Source organism: Echinops telfairi, unplaced genomic scaffold (assembly GCF_000313985.2).
Source record: "Echinops telfairi isolate 266 unplaced genomic scaffold, ASM31398v2 ScPeMD7_1713;HRSCAF=2227, whole genome shotgun sequence".
NCBI classification, from domain to species: domain Eukaryota; kingdom Metazoa; phylum Chordata; class Mammalia; order Afrosoricida; family Tenrecidae; genus Echinops; species Echinops telfairi.
Window position 1 is genome coordinate 10672210 of NW_022105611.1, and position 24375 is coordinate 10696584.

Below are 24375 nucleotides of genomic sequence, written 5' to 3' on the forward strand. Positions count from 1 at the left end.
TGTGCTTCTTCCATGTGGACTTTGTTGCTTCTGAGCTAGATGGCCACTAGTTCAGAAGCCTTTAAGACCCCATATACTACATCTTTTGATAGCCGGGCACCATCAGCTTTCTTCACCACATTTGCTTATGCACCCATTTGTCTTCAGTGATGGTACTGGGGAGCTAAGCACACAATGATAGGATTTTTTGTTCTTTGATGCCTGATAACTGATCCCTTCGGCACCTCGTGATCACGCACGCTGGTGTGCTTCTTCTATGTGAGTCCATGTCTTCTATAGCTTTCTCCCTTGTATCCCTGAGTTCCAGCCCTTACTTCCTAAAGTAGTTCCTCACTCCAGAGACATCCACACTAAATACCATAGTGAGCAGAGAGCTGGGAGTGTTCTCATTCAAACCTGGACATACAAAGAGTAGCATTTCCATCTCTCTCAATAGAAGTTGCCAGAGTTGCCTTGGCTTTACTAAGAGCAGTGATTCTCAACCTTCCTAATGCCACAACCCTTTCATACAGTTCCTCGTGTTGTAGTGACGCCCCCCCCCCAACCATAAAATTATTTTCGTTGCTACTTCATAACTAATTTTGCTACTGTTGTGAATGAGGTGACCTCTGTGAAAAGGTCGTTGGACCCCAAAGGGATTGTGACCCACAGGTGGAGAATCGCTGACTAAGACTGATTCCTGTCCTTGTTCTTTAATATTGACTGAGCATTTCCTCATAATAATGTTTAAGTGTCTCTTGCTGGAAGTTTACATGCTTTCTCCGAGATTGATCAAGTTGAAGGGAGAGAAAAGCCAGAGGTGGTTTGTGCGGGATTGTAACTGGCAAATGGCAAGGCCAGGACCAGAATCCCCGTTTCTTCCCGGACTTCTCACCACCCTCTAAGCATTCCTTACTAATAGCATTCTCTTTAGGATGATGATCAGAATTGAAGACAGGGACTCAAAGGTACTAGAAAGGCTGTTGGATCTATTAAGTCTCAGGGGAAAATTAGTAGAGGCAAAGGTGAGGAAGAAGTCCTTGTCTTAAAATGGGTTGCATCATAAAAGTGGTCTTGGGTAGAAAATATAATTAAAACTTGTAGAATTGTCTCCTCCCCTTTGATTTCACTTTCTCTAGTTGATGGTAAATTAATGGACACTAAGCACAACTTCAGCCTCAGCTGAAAGCATTTTAACCTTAGGAAAGTAACTATCACAGAAATGGCAGTTGTGCTGAACAGCCTCTCCTCACTATCAGCTACCTTGTCAGCCAACTCTTTTGCTTATCCACACTGTACATTTGGCAGTCACAGATGCCGAGGTATGAGACCAGAATAACTTTGCCTTTGATAGTTAAAGTTGTGTGTCAATTAGGCGGGATCATGATTCTCAGTGGTTTTACAGTTATGTAATGAGGTAATTTGGCAGTTACGCCTTCCTCCATTTAGTGTTGTGGACATCCTCTGTTTTTACATGATGCTGAATTTCACCTAATAACCTGGCTTTTGTGACCTAACCATGTCAATAAATGAGAAATGGGTGTATTTCTCGCTAACCAGATCTGTGTTGCAGAGAAAAGTGGAGTCATTCAAATATGTCCATGTCTTCCCATCCATTTCATTCATTCATGTTTCCATCCTGGGTTCTAATAGATGCTTTGTGCCAAGCAGTATAGTAGGCAAAGCACCCTTGCTCTCTAGCTCAAGTAGCATCTTGTCTGTGAAATAGTTTTAATAGCTTATTAATCTTTACACAAAATTAGCCAATTTCTATTTTGTGGTTCTCCAGGCTGCTGTTTACTCAGTTACCCATCCATTCAAACGTTATTCTCTCTGGAGCTACGCTGTGTTAGGAAGGCGCTGGATGGATAAAGTCACTTGACAGTCCTTGCCCTCAAAGAATTCAGTTGGACTCGTAAACCAATGACTGCAGTACATGAGTGTGGCAATGAGGAAATGGAGCTGATGTAGTGGGCAAAGAAAGAATAAACCATGTTTGCATCCCTATTCACCTTGAGCCTTTTAAGGTCGGGGTGATGTTTAATTCATCCTCCTATTCTCGCTGTGCCTCGCGTGAAGTATCTAGGATATATCAATGCCCTACTCATGCTGAAAAGAGCAAATGAATTGTAGGGAAATGGTGAAACCAAGTGTCAAAATCCAAGAAGTGAGTGAAATAGGAATGCCCTCAAGAATCAAGGGGACGATTAGAGACAGGCAGCCCCCTATGAGAAGTAGCATACCCCTTGGCAAAGCCATCCAACTGCAAATCTAGAAAATATGAGTGTTTTAACCCTCATAGTTGTTTTCAAGATGTGCCCGTCCTGTCGGGATACTGCTTTCTAATAATGGTCGTGTCTAAATCCAATAGCAAGCCTTCTGAGGGGCTCACTCTGACTTTAAAATAATGATCTGTTGTTGTGAAACACACCCGAACAGAGGGAAGCCATGTCCCTAGATTTGAGGCACAGAATAGAAATAGTTTTGTCCCAGCCAAAGCCATAAACTTGCATGGCAGTCTTCAGCATGTACAAACTTTCATGTATATCATCACAGAGCAGCTGCAAGTTCAATTCAAAGAAAAGCCTGTACACTGCTGATCTGTGGCAGGAAATACTAGTCACTCGTCAGTCTCTTCAGCTAAACTGGCATGAGGAGAAGGTGGCCCCAACTCTCTGCCTGAAGATGTATGTATTTAAATTAGTTTCTGGTGGCAAAAGCAGTCACCAGAATAAACTCTTACCGGGAAAAGAGAACTTTGTGAGTGACCAGTTGTGGGGCAGCATTTCCCATTCATGAAGAGGAAGCATGGAATTGCCTCCCTCACTTGAGCCCTGATGGTGTAGTCTTTACACACAGGCCTGCTAACTACAAGGCCAGCAGTTCAAAACCACCAGCTGCTCCATAGAAGAAAAGTGAGGCTTTCTGCTCCTGTGAAGATTTACAGCCTCGGAAACCCAAAAGGGCAGTTCTGCTCTGTCCATGGGGTCACTATGCGTCAGCATTGATTCAGTGGCAGTGACAGATCAATCAATAGCTGAGCCCCTTCTGTTTTCCAGACTGTTTTGAGCTGTGAGTAAATATGATGGGACTTCAGACAAATGGAATTAAAAGACCATGGAATCTTTACACAAACTTTTGGAAGCCACGTTATATTCCCTGATTTGCACTTTGCTAGTATGCAAGTGATTACACGGGGGTCGTGAGGGAGAATAACAAGGTCGTGTGGCAGTGGACTGGAGGAGTGGACATAGGGCCTCTGGCCTAACCTTGAAGGTTCTGGATGGCCTTCTCTGAGGGAGTGATGTTATGTCTGTGGGGCAGATATCCCTTGTGATCTGTAAAATGTATGCCGTTCGAAAGCAAGCTTATCTTTATTGCTGATGCTGATGCTGTTCCTCAAGGTCTCTGGATTTCTCCTATGCCCGCATGATCTCTGGGGAATAGTTGTCTCACAGGAGTCCTTTGCTCTCTCTGTGCAGAGAACTTCAGGAAGGAGAAGTAGAAAGTATTTCATCTTCCTCTTTGTTCTTGGAACTGCTGTATAAGAGGTCTCAGCACTGGTAAGGGACTTAGGGAAATGTGACCCTTCAGCAGGTTGCATAATATTAACCCCATTTTATGAAGAAAAGGAGTGAAGCCCGAAGAGATGAAGTGATTTGCCTTAGGCTTAAGGCTTAGGTCTGCCATGGTGTTGCCCTTGATTTCATTAACAAAGGCAATGCCTGAATGTGTTCATTTGAATTGCGAGCTGGGATTTTGGTGGTAAGATAGGATTTTACCCCTCTCTGGTTGCTGTGTGCAATGCCACAGTGACCAATCCCAGGTTTTGTGATACAGTGTTGGGGGTCAAAAGTATGGACTCTGGGACAGTAACTCAAAAATGTACTGTCATTGAGTCGAAACCAACTCAGAGTGAAGCGAGGCCATGGGTTTCCAAGAGTAGTGACTCTTTTCGGAACTAGAAAGCCCTGTCTTTCTCCCGAGGAGAGGCTGGTCGTTTTGAACTGCTGACCTTGTAGATCACAGCCCATCTCGTAACCACTATGCCACCAGGGGCTTGGGCTCAATTGGTGTCAGGACATATTGAGTGTGAGACGCTGAGAAACTTCTTTAATATCTCTGCTGCAGAATCTTCATAGGTGACATTGGCATAATATGTGGTTATTGGAGACCTTGGATAGTGCAGTTAATGTCCTTCACTATCAACAGAAAGGTCGGAGGTTTAATTCCTTCCAGAGGCCCCTTGGGAGAACAGCTTGGTTCCAAAAATCAGCCATTGAAAACCATATACACCACCGTTCTACTTTGACACCACCGGAGTCCCCATTAGTCAGAATTGAGCTATGGGCGACTGGTGGGGTATTTATGTGACTAATGTGAGGGCCAAATAAGTCATCCATATAAAGAGCTTGGGGTGGAGCTTGAGGCATAATAAATGCCTGGTTTTTCTTTGTTATTAAAGAATAAAGGGGTGTCTTAGTTAGCTAGTGCTGTTATAACAGAAGTGCCACAAGTGGGTGGTTCTAATAAACAGCTTTATTTGTTCACCATTGAGGAGCGTGGAAATCTCTAGTCGAGATGCCGGCTCTAGGCTAGGGAAGGCTTTCTTTCTTCGTCTCTGGAGGAAGTTCCTTGTCTCTTCTGACCTTGTGCTCCGGACATCTTCACATAGATCGGCATCACTCTTTCATCTCTGCTTCACTGTCTGCTTGTTTTAATCCCTTTGATACCTCAAAAAGGTTGGATAGAAGACGCACCCTACAGGAATCCTGCCTCATTGACACAACAAAGGCATTCCTAAATGGGATTGTTAGCACAGGTATAGAGCTCCGGAATCATAACACATATTTGGGGGGATATCATTCAACCCATAACAAGGGGGAACTCAAATAATCTAACAAAGGAAAACAAAACACAAAACATGCCTCCCTACCCAGAAACATCCAACAAACCCCCTCCCCCTAAAAAATTATGTGATTTTTTTTTTTTGACAGAAAATAATCATGCAATTATTTAGAAGAGGGTCTTCCGAGTCACAAACGAAGGTTGAGAAGGTTTCCTTTCTGTTCGGCTTCTCTAACCCGATCCGTGGTTTATGCCTTTTACAGCTACAGATCTGGGACACAGCAGGCCAAGAGAGGTTTCGGTCCATTACCCAGAGTTACTACCGAAGCGCCAATGCCTTGATCCTCACCTACGACATAACCTGCGAGGAGTCCTTCCGTTGCCTTCCTGAGTGGCTTCGGGAAATCGAACAATATGCCAGCAACAAGGTCATCACTGTGCTAGTGGGTAAGTAAGGACTAATGAGGCAGGAAATTGATTTGTGGGCATCAGAGAATTTTTAATCACACCAAGTTTGTGCCTTGGCACCTTCCAAGAAGCAAGTCTGTAGATGTGTAATTCATGCAGTTAACTTTCAGTTCTGCCATTGAGGAGAAATGAAATAGGCTCTGTCCCAGGGTGATAGCGTAGAAACGTGGATTGGAAAGTTCTTGCTGATGGATTTTTCTCTCAGTGCAGGCTCTGGGGAAGAATTTGGGCTGTCATGAAAGTTCGGTGAACTGCTAAACATTTAAAAAATGGACTACAAGATCCCGGGAACTCTTGGTCCAGAAGTAAATATATCTCTCTGAAGTTGATATAAAATTCATTACTGGAGCAATTGCTCATTGCCTGGAAACTAGGTTTTGGCTGAGTTTTCTTCTTCTTCCATAGATGCTGGTTCCCAAGAGAAGCTGCTAGGGGAAATGCTGGCATTTTGTTGTTGTTGTTTAGAAGGAAAATAGAGCCTCTATTTGTGTGTGTGTGTGTGTGTGTGTGTGTGTCGGTGGGCGGGGGGTGGGTAGCAAGAGAGGGAGAGAAAGCAAAAAACTACCATGGTTTTCTTTGGTGACAAATAAGTCCATTAAAAATGGAATTGCAGTGAAATGGCTTAGCTCATTAGAAAGTGCCCCAGCGGTGAAGCAAGTGTTACCAACAATACATCCGAGGCCCTGTGGCATATCCTCACGCACAATTTCCCTCCGATTGTGGAAATGCCTGAATCTGCCTTTTCAGTCACAAGATTTCAAGTACATAAATTGGTTCTCTGTGACCTTTCAAAAGTAACCATTGAAGTTTGTCTGTATCTTGAAAACATGATGAATGTAGGAATTTCAATATATTTGCATGTATGTCTATTGATGCTCCAATTGTTCCGACTTCTACGCTTGCAGCTTTTTTAGATTGGCTCCTGAGTCCCTGTGATGTGACCATAGGACATTTTGATAACTTCTTTTTTTTTTTTGGCTTTCTGGTGTGACAAGTGTTCTTGGTCGCAATTAAGGGAGTTTTTCTACAGAGCTGGAGTTAGTCTCCACGAAGGGTGGTTTTGAATGGGGAGTAATATATCGAGGCCACTGTCTAAGGGCTAGGAGTGCTCATCATCCCTGGGTTAGTCATTGCTTTCAGTGGAGAGAACGTGTGTATATGCGGTAAATTATGTAACATTCATGACAGGATCATATCATGTAACCATTCTGACTCACCAGACTACCCGAGGCTAGACTTGGTGGCACTTTTGCTTCGAAGTCTATAGACAGGAAGCTAGTGGCCAGCAGATCGCCACTTGGCGTTGCTGTTAGTGAAAGCGGGCTCCTCTAGCGCTCCACATCGCTTTCTCTTCACCCCGATCCTTGTCTGCTCGTCCATGAGGGAAGAGGTCTCACTTCAGGCAAATGCAGAATCTGCACCGGCCTAGCAGCCCTCGTGTCCCACAGCACTCAATCTCACAACATCTCCACAGAATAACTTTCAGGGTCTTTTCAAGGGAAGAGTCCCTACATGCCGGGAAGCCCCAAATTACAGCTTTCTATTTGCTATTGATAGTTTATAGAGAGAATCCTCAGGCAACATATACTTTACCACACAGGGGTCATTTTTACCTTAAGCAGTGTTGCCAAGTGACACAGTTCACCTTTGTCAGGTTTCCAGGGCAGTAGAGGTAGAAAACTAAAAGTTAAGATCACATAGGACCTGTATTATTCACCGACACTGGCTTTTGTCACTCAGGACCACAGAGCTTTTCCGTAACCTCATTCATCTCATGCTTGTATTTCCTGATTCCCATATCCCAAAAGTTCACATTCCCAATGGCAGCGGTACACTTTCTCGCTGGTCTAATCCCATGATACGCTCAGAGCTCTCTCAGAAGAACAACACAGCCACTAATAAAATAGTTATTGAAACAATTCAAGATTTTTTTTTCCCCTTTCGTACTTTTTGTTCTTCGCATGCAGCGTACTAGAGATGAATAGGTAAACTACTGGTACTTTGTGTCTAGCTCACTTGAAACAGTGTGGTTATGCAAGGTCTCTGGGTCGCCACTGACATTAAGGTTGTTCGAGTTCGCCCGACAGCTCCATTGAAGAAAGGCCTGGCAACCCTTTCTGTAAAGATGATGGAGCAGTTCTCCTTGGTAACGTGTGCGGGCAAGCATGGGAATTGTTTTAATGGCAACAAGTTTTTTGGGTTTTGTGTGTGTGTGTGTGTGTGTGTGTGTTTATGCCACTAATGTGATTGCAACTGCCACTGGTTCAAATTTGCTATTTTTAGAGATTGATCTTAAATTTTAATTTTGTACTGATTGTGTAATTGCCACTATCAATACACAAGAGGGCTCCAGAAAGTTAGTACGAAAATGGAATTAAGAAATGGCATAGTGCTTATCCGGTGGGCTGCAAACTGCAAGGTCAGCAGTTCGAAACCACCAGCCGGCTCATTGGGAGAAAGGCGAGGTTTTCTTCTCCTTTAAAGAGTTACAGTCTTGGAAACTCATAGGGACCCTCTGAGTCAGAATGGAAGCCCAGGCAGTGCGTGGGGTTTTTTGCATACAGGTGTTTAGTTACATGTAACACATTTACAAGCGTCTCAAGTCAAAAGCACTAAACAAAATACAGTGAGGAAAATTTAGTTTCCATTCCATCGACCCAAACTGGTTTTTCCCATAAGTAACCACTCTTTTTAAAATTAAGATTTTTATTAATAATCTCCATTAAAAAATACATATATACTTAGTCTTACATTTGGATATTACCTGTGTATACTTCTGTCGACTTTGCATTTTTCCACTTAACTCTGCTCTAGTGCTGTCCTCCCAGGGCAACAGAGAGGCCTTCCCCATTGCTTTTTCCAATGGCAGATGACTCCATTGTGCGGAGGTGTCTTAGTTTACTCAGTCAGCCTCCACATTGAGGGGCATTTGGATTGCATCCAGTTCTCCGCTCTTACAAATGACATTGACATTTTACAAGAAACATTCCAGTAATCCTAATCACATTTGCTTTGCTTTCCTCGCCCTTCTGTCTGGTGTGACTTCAGTCTGGAATTGAATGTTGATGCTTCTGAGGCTGCAAAAAAGTCAAATGATGATTTCCCCCCTCTTTGCCTGTACCACTGTTATAGGCAACAAGATTGATCTGGCTGAAAGGAGAGAGGTCTCTCAGCAGAGAGCTGAAGAATTCTCAGAAGCCCAGGACATGTATTATCTGGAGACTTCAGCCAAGGAATCTGATAACGTGGAGAAACTCTTCCTTGACTTAGCGTGCCGACTCATCAGTGAAGCCCGGCGGAACACGCTTGTGAACAATGTTTCCTCCCCTTTACCTGGAGAAGGGAAAAGCATCAGCTATTTGACTTGTTGTAATTTCAACTAAGGGCCGAGGCGAGGAGAAAAAGGAATCGGCAGCCGCCCTGGGGGGCCACCAGTTGCTGGGCAGATCTGGCGATGGCTGTGGCTCCTGCTCTTGGACCTTCTGGTGCCTGTGGGCTCCTCAGCTTCCAAAGCATGGCAGGCCCCGGGACTTGTCCACAGGCCAGCATTAGCAGAACATAAAATGGTCTCACCCTTTTGCAGTCTGGAGTTGGAGCAAAGCAAAATTCGCACTAAGCGCTCCTTGATCTGCAGAGCATGTTGCTTGGGTTTCTTAACAAGCAAATAAAGGCGCATTCCTGAATGCAGTCCACGGGGACATGGACGCTAGGAATCCCTCTTGCACACCAGTGGGTGCATGTGGGGGGCTTCAGTGGTTCTCCCTGGGGGCCTGGTTTTCCCGTCTGCCAGATCCACCCAAACCGGGAAGGCCAAGTACTTTCTCCATGGTGTGTGTTGGTAACTCCATGGAGATTTTTAAAAGTGTTCTTTTTCTTGTCCACAGGCACTTTCATGGACTTTGGGACGTCAAAAGGAAATGAAATCGTTACCCCGTGACCAACAGTCACGGTCATTGTTAATGCACACAAGCTCCGTGACGCCTTTTGGTGCTAACAGTTCCATATGTCACAGACCAAATGGTTTAGCCCATTGATGTCCTTACATGGATTCCCAGAAATAAAAGACATGGGGGAAGTCCATAAATCAGCACTCTTTCTCAACGCTTCATTACTACTTTCTCGAGGGGGGGTTTGTTGGGAAAGGAAATGCTTTTTCTTTCATGTTTCTCTCCAAATAGCTATTCTGCTCCAGGCCTTTTTGTATCCTCTCATCTCTCCTGACCTTACAGTATGTGAAAAAGTTTTAAAAATGAAAAGAAATAACAATATGAGTGACTGATGACGTTCCTATACAATAGAAGGTGAGCGCTAAGACGCTGAGTAGCCTGGGAAAACATACCAGACGTGACCAAAAAACTGCGGTTGGGTGGACTGCAGAGCAGGGTTGCAAGCAGAGCACAGCCCCCCCATGTCCCATTCCATCTTTTCCTTCTTGGTCCTGCCCTTCTGGACAGACCAAGGCTTAGGATTTTGTAGATGTTTCCACTATGATGGTAAGTAAGAATAGCAACAGAGGGGGAGTCTCACAAACCCTTCCGTACATGCCATCTATCTCCCTCAGAAAATTCTGCTTGTGGAAGCAGGTTGACCTGTCGTTTGTCACCTCCCTCATGTAGTGACCTTAGTTGCAAATTCATGACCATACTTCAATCCTGTTTTTCTTTCTCCCTCTCAGCTTTTTCTCTTTCCCTCTCCCTTTCTCCCCACATCAACTCCCTTTCTTATATGCATGTGTTGTTAACAATCTCCAATCAGATGGGAGGTGTGTATGCCTTTATTAGCCAATTCCCCAAACAGAAGACGTGTGGCTGAATCTGTCACTATTGCTTCAGTGCCATATTTTGATACCTTCCAATTGCTTTGCTGTTTAAATGCAAATTGGGGGAATAATTAAACATGTATCCTGTTGATGTTTTCAGATGTCGCTGTCGTTTGCTGCTTAGCATAACTCGAGGGACGGGGGATGGAATAAGGGTACGCCATGTATTTCCACTGTTGCGGACGGTGACACCTGCCAGTCCCGGCGGACTGCTGTTAGAACTCCGTTTGAAAGAAATGAACCACGTGGAGACATGATATTGATAAACTACTTCTGGGACTAATCAAGCTGCTCTCAGAGCGACCAGGCTCCTCCACACGGTGCCTCCGAGACTGCTTTTGGTTGGCCTCCCTGTGTTTATCAGACGAGATCGGGCGCGTTCAGGGTGGTATGGCAGTAGACGGCCTCCCTGTGATTATCACTGCGCAGGAGAAAGGGATCGCAGTGTCATTTTTCTTTTCAGAAGCAATCTCCACAGGAAAGAGAAATCATATTAACAACAACTAAAAAAATCATTTAACAAAACCCAGTCAAAACAGTTTATAATAATCATTGCCTTTCCCACCGAGTGAGCACGTCACTGGGGTGAGAAACCAAGCACAGCAAAGCCGACGCCTGGCTTTCTGGAGCTGTTAGGAAATGCCCTCCCCTTCTGATTTGTTACCTTTCACTCAGAGCAAGGGCCCAGTGTCCCCAACACTGGAGCATGACCCAAGTGTTGTGAATGAAGTTGCTTTGCAAAGAATTTGTTAGAATGGACAGATTTAATTGTACATAACAGCTTCTAGAGCCACACTTAAATGCTGAAAGTCTTATTCCTTAGCGCTCAGCCTCTTCCGGCTACCCTTACTTGACTGTCTAAGAAGGAGACAAGAGAGCTCTGCCTTGGGCTGCTTTCTCCCTGACAACTCCTCTCAGCCTCTCCAGGCTTATAGTTAGTTACCTAGCCTGGGCCAACCAGCAGGGGCCTATGAGAAAGGGGGCTTTATTTCTCTTTGTTCCTTCGTTGAGTGGATTCCAGATTAGATTTTATGAACACTTGTTCAATGATATATCTCAAACTTGAGAACAGTCCCTGTTTATATTGTACATATTCAGTAACCGTTAATAGAATAAATGACTTAGTGCCGAGAGGAGCTTTTTTGGTTAAATAGAAATTCAAGTACAACTTGAGAAATGACACCAGTTAAATGAAGCCATCTTAGCGCAGGCCAAGAGCTAAACAGTTCTATTTGCTGTGAGGCTAACTTCTAAGAGGAGCCTGCGTCAGATACAAATGAATTCTTGTGAGTGGCGGATGAACGCTGCTGCTTCACAACTGCTTTGGCCTGTCGGACTCCTAGGGTTCATTTCTTCCATTTCTGGTAAAAACCTTTATTCTTGCAAATCATGTCATCAAATATGTGGAAAAAGTTGCCATTTCCAATAAAAATACATCATGTTCACGGCATGGAATCAGATTGGGAGAATCTGTGAAATTATATCGTTTCCTCACATCTTTACATTATGATTTGATTATGGCTTTGTGTAAAATAGCGTGAGGATGTTGCATTTTCTCCTTGCCTACGCAGGGCTTTTTTACTTCTTTGTATGTTTTTTTTTCTTTGTATGTTTTTATTAAGTAATCTGAGTTGTATTAACTTTTAGTTCTTATTCTACAGAGCCAGTGATGCTTCATGTGGATTACTGTGATCGGGTCATTGGTTTGTCCTGGCCTTTACCTTGTCTTTTAGACACGTTAACACCATTCCCTGAATAAATTGGAAGAAAAAAACACAAAGCAAAAAATCAAAGGAATTTATTTGACTACTTCTCAAGTTCTGATGTAGAGTTTGTTAAGAACGGAAATAGATCTCATTGACCAAAATAAGAGATTTGGGTTAGGATTATTCACTTTAGACAATTGAGACATATTAGAGGAAAGAGGGAAATTTGACAGAGAACTAGATGCTGCTGCTTCTGTTCAGGAATTTATGCCTTTGGAGGCCCCTCTGACTCCCTCCCTGCTACATCAACGGTTTGCCTCCTCTACCCTTGAAACTCTTCCATCTCCATCCAAGGGCAGCATCAAGTTTCTGTTAATGAACTGCTCTGACTAAATGCCAGTTGCAAGTGTTTCTGAATTGGTCCCTAGCCGAAGTAAAAACATTCTTTTTATAAATCAAGTCACATGAATTGAGGTATCATTTTACCGTAATCATAAAAATGGCTTTAGATGTAGGCATAGTTTATTCTCCCGAGAATTCTCTGTATTCCATACTTATAATAGGATCGCTCCTCCCTTAGTCTCTGGATGAGCTTTTCTAGGTTTTGCCATTTCTTTTAGGATTTTTGAAAACCGCATCTGGTTACTTACGTTCCCCGGCCGTGTTCCTTACAGATGTTTGTTTCATGAGACTGTCATGAGACGCTTGAGACCCAACTTGAAAGCTGCAAGCAGTGAGAAAACATTTGCATCTCATCCTTTAGGCAAAACTACTGTAGTCCACGAAGAATGGTTGAACCCTTAACTTTGGGATAGGGAGGGTTGGTCTTCTTTCTGGATTTTATGTTTCTAACTGGAACCTCCTAGTGCTTGGAAGAAAACTGCCTGCAGGCTGCCTAGGGTGCCCTACTGAGAAGGTATAATTGTCCCTTTATCTACAGTCGTGGGTTTAGAACAAGGGGACGATACTCTGCTTCCTAAGTCCCATGATGGCGGAATGTTGCAGTCATTTTGGGAAGCCGTACTTTAAAAGTAAAGCTAAAGTGAGGCAAACGCAAAATGAGGACGGAGCTTAAACCATAAAACATTTCAAGAAAATTAGAGGGGCTTTGGGAGATTTAGCCTGGAAAAAAGAGGAAAATGCAATTAGGGCTCCAACATTTGAAGAGCTGTCGTTTCTAACTGTTGGAATCCAATGACACGTTGAACACAGGGTTTAGCACTATAGATTTAGGGTCAGTGTCAGGAAGAATTTTCCCAAAAGCTGCCCCATAATGGACGTGGCTGCTTCGGATGGCTTTCTGTCACTGGTCTTCAAGCAGAGGCCAGATCAGCACTTGGCAAAGATGGTGTAGAGAGGATCCAAGCATTAGATAATTTATTAACTTAGCCATGTTGCAGCACTTTGTCCCTTATAGCACATTCAATGAAATATTTACTGACCCATAAATCATGCTTTAAAACCCAACAAAAAAGAGGGTTTGCACTTTTGCCAAAAATGCATCCTAACACTGAGGGGAAGGTTATGTGTTTGATAGGTCAAACCTGCCATTATACCCTATAGGATGGTCTTGCTGTCCTATTAACATCTCACACTGGCTCTTGAATTAAACAAACAAAAAGAAACAATAAAAAACTAGTAGAAGTTTTATAAACCAGAGAAATAGAATTCATTTATCATTGCCAAACTTGGACTGTTGCTTAGTGGCTACTGAGTCCCTCTTTGGGATTTCAAGGCAGGTCATGTTAGCAGAGCAGACGCTTCAGTTAAAGATCTCACAAAAGCCACCAGCATGGCATTTTTCAGTTCCCAGGAGGTGGGCTGGGAGGTGGGTCTTAGTCATAAAGCAGTTCCCCAAATCTATTTTAGGGGACAGTTAAGTTAATTCGATCCTCTTGCGAAAATATAATCTGGGCATGCTTGTAAAACCTGAAGTCAAATTGCTTCATGTAGTAAATAATATAGCACAGGCTATTGATTTGAAAATCAGAGGTCACCACAGGCAACTTTTGCTAACAGAGCCTATGGCCCAAATGATTGCATCAGTCAAATCATTTGCATCCTCGCTTGGCTGATAACATGGCTCTTCGGTGGTCTTTTTAAAAATTCCACCAGTCTTGCATCAATACGGCAAGAACCTTTTATTGAATCCTTTGCCTGAGAAGTCAGAGCACAAGCGCTAGAAACCAATTCTTCCTAAATTACCTACCTGATATGCGTCAAGATTGTATGTTCCTTCTAAGTTAAAGCAGACTTTTTGTAGATGTTTTCTAATTCCTCACAGAACCCTTGGTGTGGTGCCTTTGCTATTTCCGAGAAGAAGGAGGGCGCTGCAGGATCAAGGGGACAACACTAGATTAGCTGTGAGGAGGCTAAGGACTGCCACTCAGTACCTGGGACTCACAGGCCACGCACCAGTTTTGCTACCCACAAGTTGGACTCGTAATACTTGGCCAGGAAAATTGTGACCACTGTGAAAATCAAATTAGATCAATTGAAAAAGTATACAACTTTGCTAAAGAGTAAGCACTCAAATATTAATTATTTTCTTCTTGAGTAAGAGCTTACTACAACTATTGACCACGAGAAGATGAAACAAAAGACACTGTCCTGGCTTGGGGGATCAGAGCTCCATTTAGTTCATCAATCACTCTGACTCTAGGCACTGCTGTACTCTCAAGACAGGCTCACCTTTTAATTTTTATTATTATATCAGGAAAGATATTCTTTCACTCTTGATAGGCAATTCCAGGGTTGTAAACGCTTTATTGTCAGGAAATTTAATCCTAGACCTAAGATACCTCACAGTACAATTTAAACCTCTTTCCTCTTGATTCCATTCTCAGTGGGAAGAAAAGTGAGTTTGATGCTTCTGAAAATAGTTGTTTGAAAAACCCTGAGGATTAGTCTTAGTAGTTGACTTCATTATTTTATGTCAGCTGATCCCTATCTTCTTTTTAAGTGGCCATTTCTTAATTGGTATAGATGGTATATAATTTTACCCTTTGTTGTTGGTGATGCCCTCGAGCCAGCTCTGACTCATTTATTAATGACCCTCTTGCTTAATATACACAATAATAGAAAAATTTATTAAGGTGACAGTTATTCCTTTGGGTATTGTCAAGACATTTATTAGCACTTGGCTTCATATTTATATCGAATTTGGAACATACTCATACTGTTAATTGTTCAGTTACACATGTATTTTTCCTTTTTTCCCCCCCACATGTATTTTTCTTTAGTTCCATCATAAAAAAAAACTCCTTCAAACTCATTGCCATCTAGTTAATTCTAACTCATAGCGACCCTATAAGACACACTAGAACTGTTGCTGTGGCTTTTAGAAACCGATTCTGGGTGTCGGTAGAAAGCCTCATCTTTCTCCCAGTTCTATCCTGTACATATAATTGATGAGAACGTGTGCTTCTGAAGAACCATTACGATGTGTGGCCTAATTTTTTTATTGGGAAAAGATGGAGTCATGGATCTCAATTTTTGATCTGCTTTTCGAACTTAATAATGTATGGCATTATTTGATGGACATAATTGCCAACACTTAAATCAGCAGGGTTTCTTTGCCCTTCTAGATATGCACCAAGCTCTTAAAAAACAACAAAAAACGTCATACCAAATGCTTAATAAAGCAAAAATTGATATGCAGCATAAAGAAGATAAAGAATCTTGTCTGTTCAGGTGATGCGTCACTGGTGGTTCGCATGGTGCACAGCTTTTGTTTACAGTTACGGAGTTATTCCTGGATGAAGTAATCAGGACCCTTCCTGAGCCCTCTGAAAAACGAGCTGCTAAATATATTGCTTCGTGGAATGTAATTATTAGGAATAAAATTATCTTCATTAGAGTTGCAAAATGCTAGTGGAGCTTTCTTGTAGATTATTCAAGAATGTCAACTGATGTATTAAATTTTTTTTCAATCCTCTTCTCCCTTTACAATGTGCTGGGGCACTCACGCCTCTTCAGTAGAACACTTCAAATAACTGGAGCGCTGGCTTCGGATTTCTACTCACTGATGTGTCCTCTAGACACACAGATGGTTGGAGCTCCTTGTTGGGTGTAAAAGGGAGCTATACAAATGTATTGGGACTAGTACATGAGTAAAATTGCTGTTTTCAGCAAAAGAACTCTGCTCAAAATTTGAGATAATAAAGGGTTAATAGCATTTTTAAAAAAATTGTTGTTGCTGGTAATTTAAAGAGAAGTGTATATCTTATATACAATTTACATATATTCTAATGCATGACAGTATAGAGATAAAATGCCAACCATAAAATTCTGGATGTCATCTCAGCAGCTTGTTATAATATCTAGAGAAGCTTTTTAATGATGATTTAGCAAATTTTTTATATAAATAATTTTATTGGGGGTTCTTCCAGCTCTTATAACAATCCATACATCAATTGTATCAAGCACATTGGTACATATATTGCCATCATCATTTTCAAAATATTTTCTTTCTATTTGAGCCCTTGGCAACAGCTCCTCTTTTCCCCCTCCCTCCTCGAGATTTAACAAATTCTTTATTTCATTCCCCTTCCCATTTCCTCTTTCCAGCAAAGCCTGGTTCTTCGACATGTACCATTTTAATGACATTAATCATTATGTCTTATGAATTTAATCTTAATCTTTGGCTATGTTTTAAGTGGGCTTTCAGTAATATCTGAATATAGTATATTCAATAAAATAGTATAGTATCTACACTATAGAACAGTATATTCTATAGCAGAGTATATATACTATAGTACAGTATATAGAATCTAAGCATCAACTTCAGCACAAGCATGAGACTTGTTTTTAAATGTTGGTATGCAAATATTAAGAACACACTGTATCATGTTTGTGTGTTCTTTTATATTGCTTAACAAAAAGCCTGTTAGAAATATCGCCAAGGATGCCATTAGCTGAAAATATTCTGCGGGAGGATGTTTGTTAAAAAATGAAATCAACATTAAATAATGGGGGCAAGGGACAGCAACCTGAATGAAATGCTTTTAAATGAAGTTACTTCTCCCACCCCCTTTTTTTCCCAATTAGGATATAATTCACACACTATACAATTGATTCCTTCAATGTGTGTAACATTCACTAGCTTTTGTAGTACTCATAATGATGTACAATTTCAGAACATTTTAATTACTCCCCCAAAAAACCCTCGTACCTACTAGCAATCATGAAGTTGACTGGCAGCCTTTAAATTACTTCCTGTCTCTATAGGTTTGCCTGCTCTGGGCATTTTATATACATGGAATCATGCAATATGGAACCTTTTGTGTTTGGCTTCCTTCACTAAGCATAATAGCAATGCTCACCCATGTTGCAGCCTGAATCAGTAGTTCATATCTTTTTCTAGCTGGATGATATTGCATTGCATTATTTACCTATTTGTAAGTTGATGAACCTTTGAGTTGTTTCCCATTGGCTATAATGACATGCTGCATACGAACATTGGTATCCAAGTTTTTATGTGGGTATATGGTTTTGTATCTCTCTCAAAAAGCCATTCTCTAACAAATCAAGTCAGCTGTGTTCATGTCAGTAGAATTTCTTAAAATTTCACTTGGAGAATGTAATTCATAATCTTGAGTCAATCGATTAATTAGGAGACGCTGAATAACGGTTAATTCTCCAATATGTCCTGTAGACGTATTTTGTGCATCTGTCTTCTGGATATGAGCATTTATTTCACGAAGTTGGCAGCAGTCTGTAGAGATCGGTTGTCCTCACAGAGAGGGTTCTGAAGTCCTCGGCCCTGCTTCAGAGGACAGCCAGGAAGTGTGCCGGAGAGGAGTTCTCACTCTCGGAAACTTTTAGCATTCAATAAAGGACTATTTTTAATATATGATTTCTTTAAGATGTTGATACTCTTTTCAAGTTTGGATTTTCCTTCTTGACAAGCTACTCAAATTGCCAACCTGCTTGACTGTCCATTGAAGCTTAAGTGTTTAGTATTAAGAAATAATTCATACCGAAGTTAAGAAATGTATTTTGTGTGCAAAGGATGACTGTTATTAGTTTTTTACCAATTTTTCAAAAAGCTAAATGAAAGTTGCCTTCCCGTGTACTTATATGTAAATAAACGTGTGTGCTGCCCATATTTGGAGGACCATTGCCATGAACGTCTGCAGAAAGCAAAGACATTACCCTTCAACGTGACGTGGGCCTGTTCTGCATTTGGAGATCTCAAAACTTGAGTTTTAATGTTGATTATCTAGCTGGCTAACTTAGGGCAAATCATTTAACATTTCTGTACCACAGTTGTATTTTTAAAATAAGAAGTTAGATGAGATAATCTCCAGAGCCTCTTCCAGTTATAGCACTGAGTAACACTGCTATATTTAGGATGTGAAAATCATCGACTAATGATTCTAATGGTGAGACAGATGCTTTACCCTGTGATATACTGAAAGGAATTCTATACTGAGATCAGGAGTCACAAATTCTAGTCACAGTTTTGACACTGAGAATTTGTGAGATTTGGATATTTCATTTCAAGCCCTAATTTCCCCAACTACAAAATGTGGATACTATATTAGATAGGCTTATATTCCCTTCCAGCTATAAAACAGTATAAAAAACAAAAAACACTCTATGGCTCTACATCCTTTAGAATTAGAACTTATTTGATCTTTTATAATTAGGATTAAAGAACATACTCATCATTGATAAAGGCACTCATTTGTTCACCCATTCATTTATTCACCAAAGTGTACCAACGTATAAAACAGGCGCAGGAATCTGCTTTTAGATGGCCCCTATTCCCAGAGAAGGCATCGTATATTTGCATTCGTGAAATCCATCCCCACCCTAATCCATGCCTTGTCCTTTGTCTTGGGACATATATTTTATAGGTAAATGTCTTAGATTAAGAAGTACAGTGAGCACAGCATGGGAGAGTTAATAGGATGATAAAGGGGTCAAACCTGAAACTTTGGGGTCACTGGCATAGTGTTTAGTTAACTGAGTACAGATAATCTGTAACCTTATCTGTCATTATATATGTCACTATAATAGTGTCCAACAATAACTTCTTTTTAGCACTTCCTTAGAAGTATATGCTCATAGCTCAGGCTTCCACTCAATCTGTGCACACACACATGCACACACACACAAAGTCACACTCTTGGGGATCAAAGTGCTGAGCTGAGGTCCTCAGCGTCTTGGTGAGGTGGCTTGGGTTGTGGGTATGGCTAGTGAACCAAGGACTGGTTCACTCTAGAGGCAGGGATTTTGGGGTTCCTGACCCTCGAGTCTGTTGCAGGTACAAGCCTGCACCGAGTGAGTGTACTTGGCTTTGGATGATGCCTTGGCTTGATCTTTAGCGTGCGTGGCCTCATGTTTGATCAAGCTGGATTCCCCAGCTTCACCAATCTGAGATGCTCAGAGGATTCCAAGCTGAGGATGAATAGATTCATGCTGTCCATCTCTGCCCTGATGATGTCCTAGCTACAGACCCCTCCACCTATGATGCTCCTTTGGTGATGCTAGATTAGAGGGATTCTATTCTGGACCTCATCTATCCATTTTCTTCCAGGCCTGGCCTTTAGCTTCTTGGCTGACCCCTTAGCTATTGTCTTGGGCTTCTTTTGTGGGAGGATCTTAGGGAATGGAGACTGGATAAATGGAGAGAACTCAGGCCCTTCTTCAGAACCCCCCTCTGCTAGGGTGCAAGGGGACCATGCTAGGCCTATACCTGTACGCCTCTCCCCACCATTCCTGCTGCTGATGGAAATGCCAACCATCTTTCGTTCCACTTTAAAAAAATAATTTTATTGGGGGCTTGTACAACTCATCATAGTCCATACATACATTGATTGTGTCAAGCACATTTGTACATTTGTTGCCATCATCATTCTCAAAACATTTGCTTTCTACTTGAGCCCTTGGTATCAGCTCCTCATTTTCCCCTCCCTCCCCACCGTCCTCCCTCATGAACCCTTGATAATTTGTAAGTTATTATTTTGTCATGTCTTACACTGTCTGACATCTCCTTTTACCCACTTTTCTGTTGTTTGTCCCCCAGGGAGGGGGTTATATGCAGATCCTTGTAATCGGTTCTCCCACATTTCCACTTCTTTTCCTAATCGTTTTATTGGCATATGCTTCATTATCATACAATTTAATCATTTAAATCATACAAGAAGAGTTCTGCAGTTATGACCATAATTAGTTTCAGAACATTTTCTTCTTGTAGCCATGGTTATTAGCTTCCCATTCCCGCCATCCTCCTCTGCCATACCCCTAGGTAATGATTAATCCAGTTACTGTCTCTAGGTTCCCACTTCTTGGACTTATTAGAAAATAGTGGTTTGAGAAACCCTGAGGATTAGTCTTAATAGTTGACTTCATTATTTTATGTCTGCTGCTAGCCTATACTTCATCTATACCAACCGCATATACCCAAACACCTTTGCAGCCGCGAGATGAAACCTAAGAGTTAAGTGAAACCATAATCATGTGGTTGTGCTTTGGGGCAGGTGTTCACATCTGAATATTTCAGGAACTGAAGTATATTTTAGGAACTGAAATACCTTATTTTCCACTACTTGTAGGAAACCACATGTTTGTAATACAAGATACTCTATCTAAATTTTCATATTTGAAATTAATGCAATCTTCCCAGAGAATTAGTATTTTCACATGTAGATCAAGCAAGATACATTTTCAGTTTTGACCTTGGAGATAAAACAACAAAACTGAAAAAATGTGTGAGGCTAAGTTTACATAAATAATTGAAGCTCATATTTATATTTAATCCTCACGATAACCCAGTCAAGGATTTTCAGTAGATTGAGTGGAAAGTGGATAGGTTTTAAGAGAAGACAAAGAATATTCTTAGTATGATAGGTTTAGAGGGTCAGCAAATGACTAGTCCCTATGAGATGGAGGATTTAAAAAAAAGCCCAGATATCCAACTTTTCCAAAATGGACTTCCACAGCATCATTTCTAACATCAACTCCTCCTCCTCTAAGTACTTCATTTTTAATCAATTCATATGGTTCTAGCTATAATTCCTTATGTGATATAATTCTGGACTCTAGGCCTGTGGCTTCCATCCCATTTTGGAGGGAGTTCTCCGCTATACTAAATACTAAGGGAAGGATTAAGGTGGGATTAAGTCCTGACTTTAATCAAGGTGTGAACCAAGTCACACTTGTTTCTTTGTTCCACTAACAGACAAAAAACACACCTCTATCAAAACCACTCCTCCCTGTGTTAGAGCCATCTCATACACGGAGAAAAATCCCAAGTCCGTTGGAAGAACAGCCACCACTGTAGCACGTTCTAGATCTCTGTCTGAAGTCAGGGAGACTGGGAGGCTGCCTGGACACTATGCGACAGAGCAAAGCAGCGAGGTGGAGAGCAGAGTGGGAGGCACAGATATCATGAGCAGAACAGAGGCGCAGCACCAAGACTGCATCTGGGAGGCAGAGAGACGGGCAAGCTCCCTGGTACACGGAGGCAGCGGCCAAGGGACCCCATGGCTGAGAGGCTGAGCAGTGGAGAGGCAGACGTGGCTGCTGGCTGAGGAGAGGTGTTGCTCTGACTCAATGACTGTATCCTTATTGTTGCCTGACCCTGACTTGTTAACTTGTTAACTCCCCTAATAAGCCCCCTAAATCCTGAACAAAGAAATAAGCAAGTAAAAATATATATGGAGTAAAAAACATAACCACAAAATCACATCAAAACACCTAAAAATAAAAATGTAATATCCCCATGTATAGATTCTGTATACATTTTGAATGTAGAACCTATAGGTCTTATTCATAGTTTGGATATAGAAAAAGGAGGCATGGGCGATGTATTAGTCTGGGTACTTTAGAGAAACAAATCCACAGAAACTCATGTATAAGAGAGAGCTGTATATAAAGGTTAAGTGCATATCAAGAAAATATCCCAACCCAGTGTTGCCCAAGCCCACAAGTCCAACATTAACCCATATGTCCAACACCAATCCACAAAGCCCTCCTCCATCTCACAAAAACACATGCGACTGCAGGAGGAAAGCCGAGTCAGTGAACATGTAAGCATCTCAGCGCTGGCAGGGGTCTTCATGCGGCTGCTCCAGCACTCAGGGCTGCATCGGGGTAGGTCCATGTGGCTTCTCCTCAGGGATGTCTTGCAGGAAGTGAACCTTGCCAGCTGAAGCAAGAACTGGCTAAGGTAGTTGTACCCTTGTCCAACCATCAGGAAGCAAGAACCCCGAGAACTCTAAAGGTGAGGTTCAAAAAAAAAGGTGAGGTTCACCAAGTCACTTATCTTGCTGCCCTTCAATTAACCCCACATGTGTTTATTGGCCAGGTTGGCACAGCAAATTAACTTACTCAGGCGACTAGGAGGTTTTCAGCTTAAGCAACTGGTGGTGGGTGGCATTGCCATTTCCTCTCCTGGAGCACACTGCGGGATGAGCAGATTTGTTGGAGAGGAGTGATCGGGAATGGGGTTTGGGATTCATTGTAAGATGTAAGGCGCTCTGGTGGTGTAGCGGGTTATGCATTGGATTGCTAACACACAGGTTAGCTGTTCAAACCTACAAGTCTGTGTGAGGGAGAAAGATGAGACTTTCTGCTCCTATAAAGATCCCCAAACTCAGAAACCTAAAAGGCCAGTTCTACCCTGCCCCATGGAGTCACGGGGTTGGAATAGGCTTGATGGTAGATGGTTTTTAATTTGTACAATAAGGAGGGCTAGTGGTGCTGTTGGGTAAGTGTGAGGATGTTCTAACCCACCAGCTTCTCAGCGTGAGAAAGATGAGGCTATCTTCTCCCAGAAAGGTTTGCAGGCCTCTGAAACCCTGTGCAGGGTAGGTAGGAGTCAAAATTGACTGATAGCAGTGGGTTTGGGATTTGGTATTGGACAGTGAAGGGAGCAATGGTGGCATGGTGGCTAAAGCACTCAGCTACTAACCAAAAGATTGATGGCTTGCACCCACCTGATATTCCGCAGGAGAGAGATGTGGCTGTTTGCTTCTGTACAGATTTGCAGCCTTGGAAAACCTGCAGGGAAACTTTACTTTGTCTGGGTCTCTGTGAATCAATTGATTTGGTATAGAATATCCAAAAAGAGATATTGATTTGGTTGTTAGATATATGAAGGGGCTTCAAAAATTTTGTGGAAAAATGGAAATTAAATAATAATGGATTTTTTAATGAATGTTTTGAAGACCCCTTGTATATACCTGAAATTTGAGGAGAGATCAAAACTGGGGGTAGACATCTAGAAGTTTATAGCATACAGATCAGTGGTATTGATAATTATATAGTTTTTTGGTGGGTGGGTGGGGGACATCTCTAGAGAATTGAGCCCACTGGGGAGATATGTGAACTGTGGGGCACTACAACCTTTAATGTGGGATAAGAAAGAATCAAGAAGGGAATCAGGAGCTATAACCTATGAAATAGAGAACTAAGAAAGTGAGAAACCCATAGTGGGGCCGGCCCTATGGTCCTCTCTGTGCATTGGCTGCTCTGAGCGGAAATATCGTCCTCAAGGCTTGGTGGGCCAGGGTGTGCTCCACTCTCTCTTCCTCCCCCTTCATTTGTTCCCATGTGCTCTGATCAGACATATCCCTCTCCCTGAGCTGTAGCTTCAGTGCTGTCCTCTGAAGTAAATTTTTCTAGGGGTAGGGGTGGCTGTCCACGTTAATTGGGATTGGGGCTGGCCCCTCAGGCCTCTCTACTGGTTCCCTGCTTCATGCTGGTATGTTGCATTCACATCTTGGAGCACTGGGTTGAAGTCTGGTTCCTCTTTCCTGTAGAGATACAAACAATACCCTCCCTTGGGTGGGTTAGTGCCCTGTTCTCCAGCTACCCATTTATATTTATTTATTTGCTTATTCTTTCCTCTCCTTTTTGGTTGGCTACTATATGTACCCCTGGATTTGGTCTGGCCCCTACCATACTACTTGGACCTCACCCCAGGAATGTTTGTATACAGCAGCTTTCTCCTTATGCCTCTTTTGCATTTTTTTAAAAACTTACCTCAGCAGACTCATGTTGTACTTGTCCTTTTGTGCTTGGCTTACTTCACTTAGCATAATTTCCTCCAGTTCTTCCCATGCGGCAATATGCTTCATGCATTCATCACTGCTTTTTAGCGATGCGTAGTACTCCATTGTGTGTATATACTACAGTTTTTTAATCCATTCGTCTGTTGATGGAAATTTGGGTTGTTTCCAACTCCTTGCAATTGTGAACTCCTCTGTCTTGTTTTTTATGTGCATATTATTATCTCTGCAGGTCTACCTAGATAAGATAGAGTGGATAAACAATCTGAAGGAGAAAGCAATGGGGCCAATGGTTCTGGGGGCACGTGGGAGAGGGGGAGGTCGGGGGAAAGGAAGTGGTGCTAACCAACCCAGGGACAAGGGAACAAGTGATCCAAAATTGATGGTGAGGAGGGTATAAGAGGACTAGTAGGGATTGATCAAGGGCAATGTAACCAAGAGGAATTACTGAAACCCACTGAGCATAAAAGTGGGACAAGAGTAAAGTAAAAGGAAATAGAGGAAAGAACTAGGATGCAAAGGGCATTTATAG

The 24375-nt window shown here is 42.1% G+C and overlaps 1 protein-coding gene and 1 long non-coding RNA gene across 3 annotated transcripts in view; one reads left to right on the top strand and one right to left on the bottom strand.

Moving 5' to 3' along the window:
- Positions 1-11569, top strand: part of RAB30 (RAB30, member RAS oncogene family) — a 109101-nt gene extending 97532 nt beyond the window's left edge. For both annotated transcript variants that reach the window (XM_004708858.2, XM_045293126.1), the window contains exons 4-5: positions 5091-5274; positions 8428-11569. In XM_004708858.2, coding sequence (XP_004708915.1) covers positions 5091-5274; positions 8428-8678 — 435 coding nt within the window. In that variant the 3' untranslated portion in view covers positions 8679-11569. The remainder of the gene's footprint in view (positions 1-5090; positions 5275-8427) is intronic.
- A 10359-nt stretch (positions 11570-21928) lies between these two features.
- On the bottom strand, positions 21929-22934 carry LOC123522056. The gene is made up of 3 exons (XR_006680357.1): positions 22770-22934; positions 22162-22234; positions 21929-22048 (listed from the first exon to the last, which is right to left on the bottom strand). It is a non-coding gene; the product is annotated as an uncharacterized LOC123522056 (long non-coding RNA).
- Positions 22935-24375: the final 1441 nt, after the last annotated feature.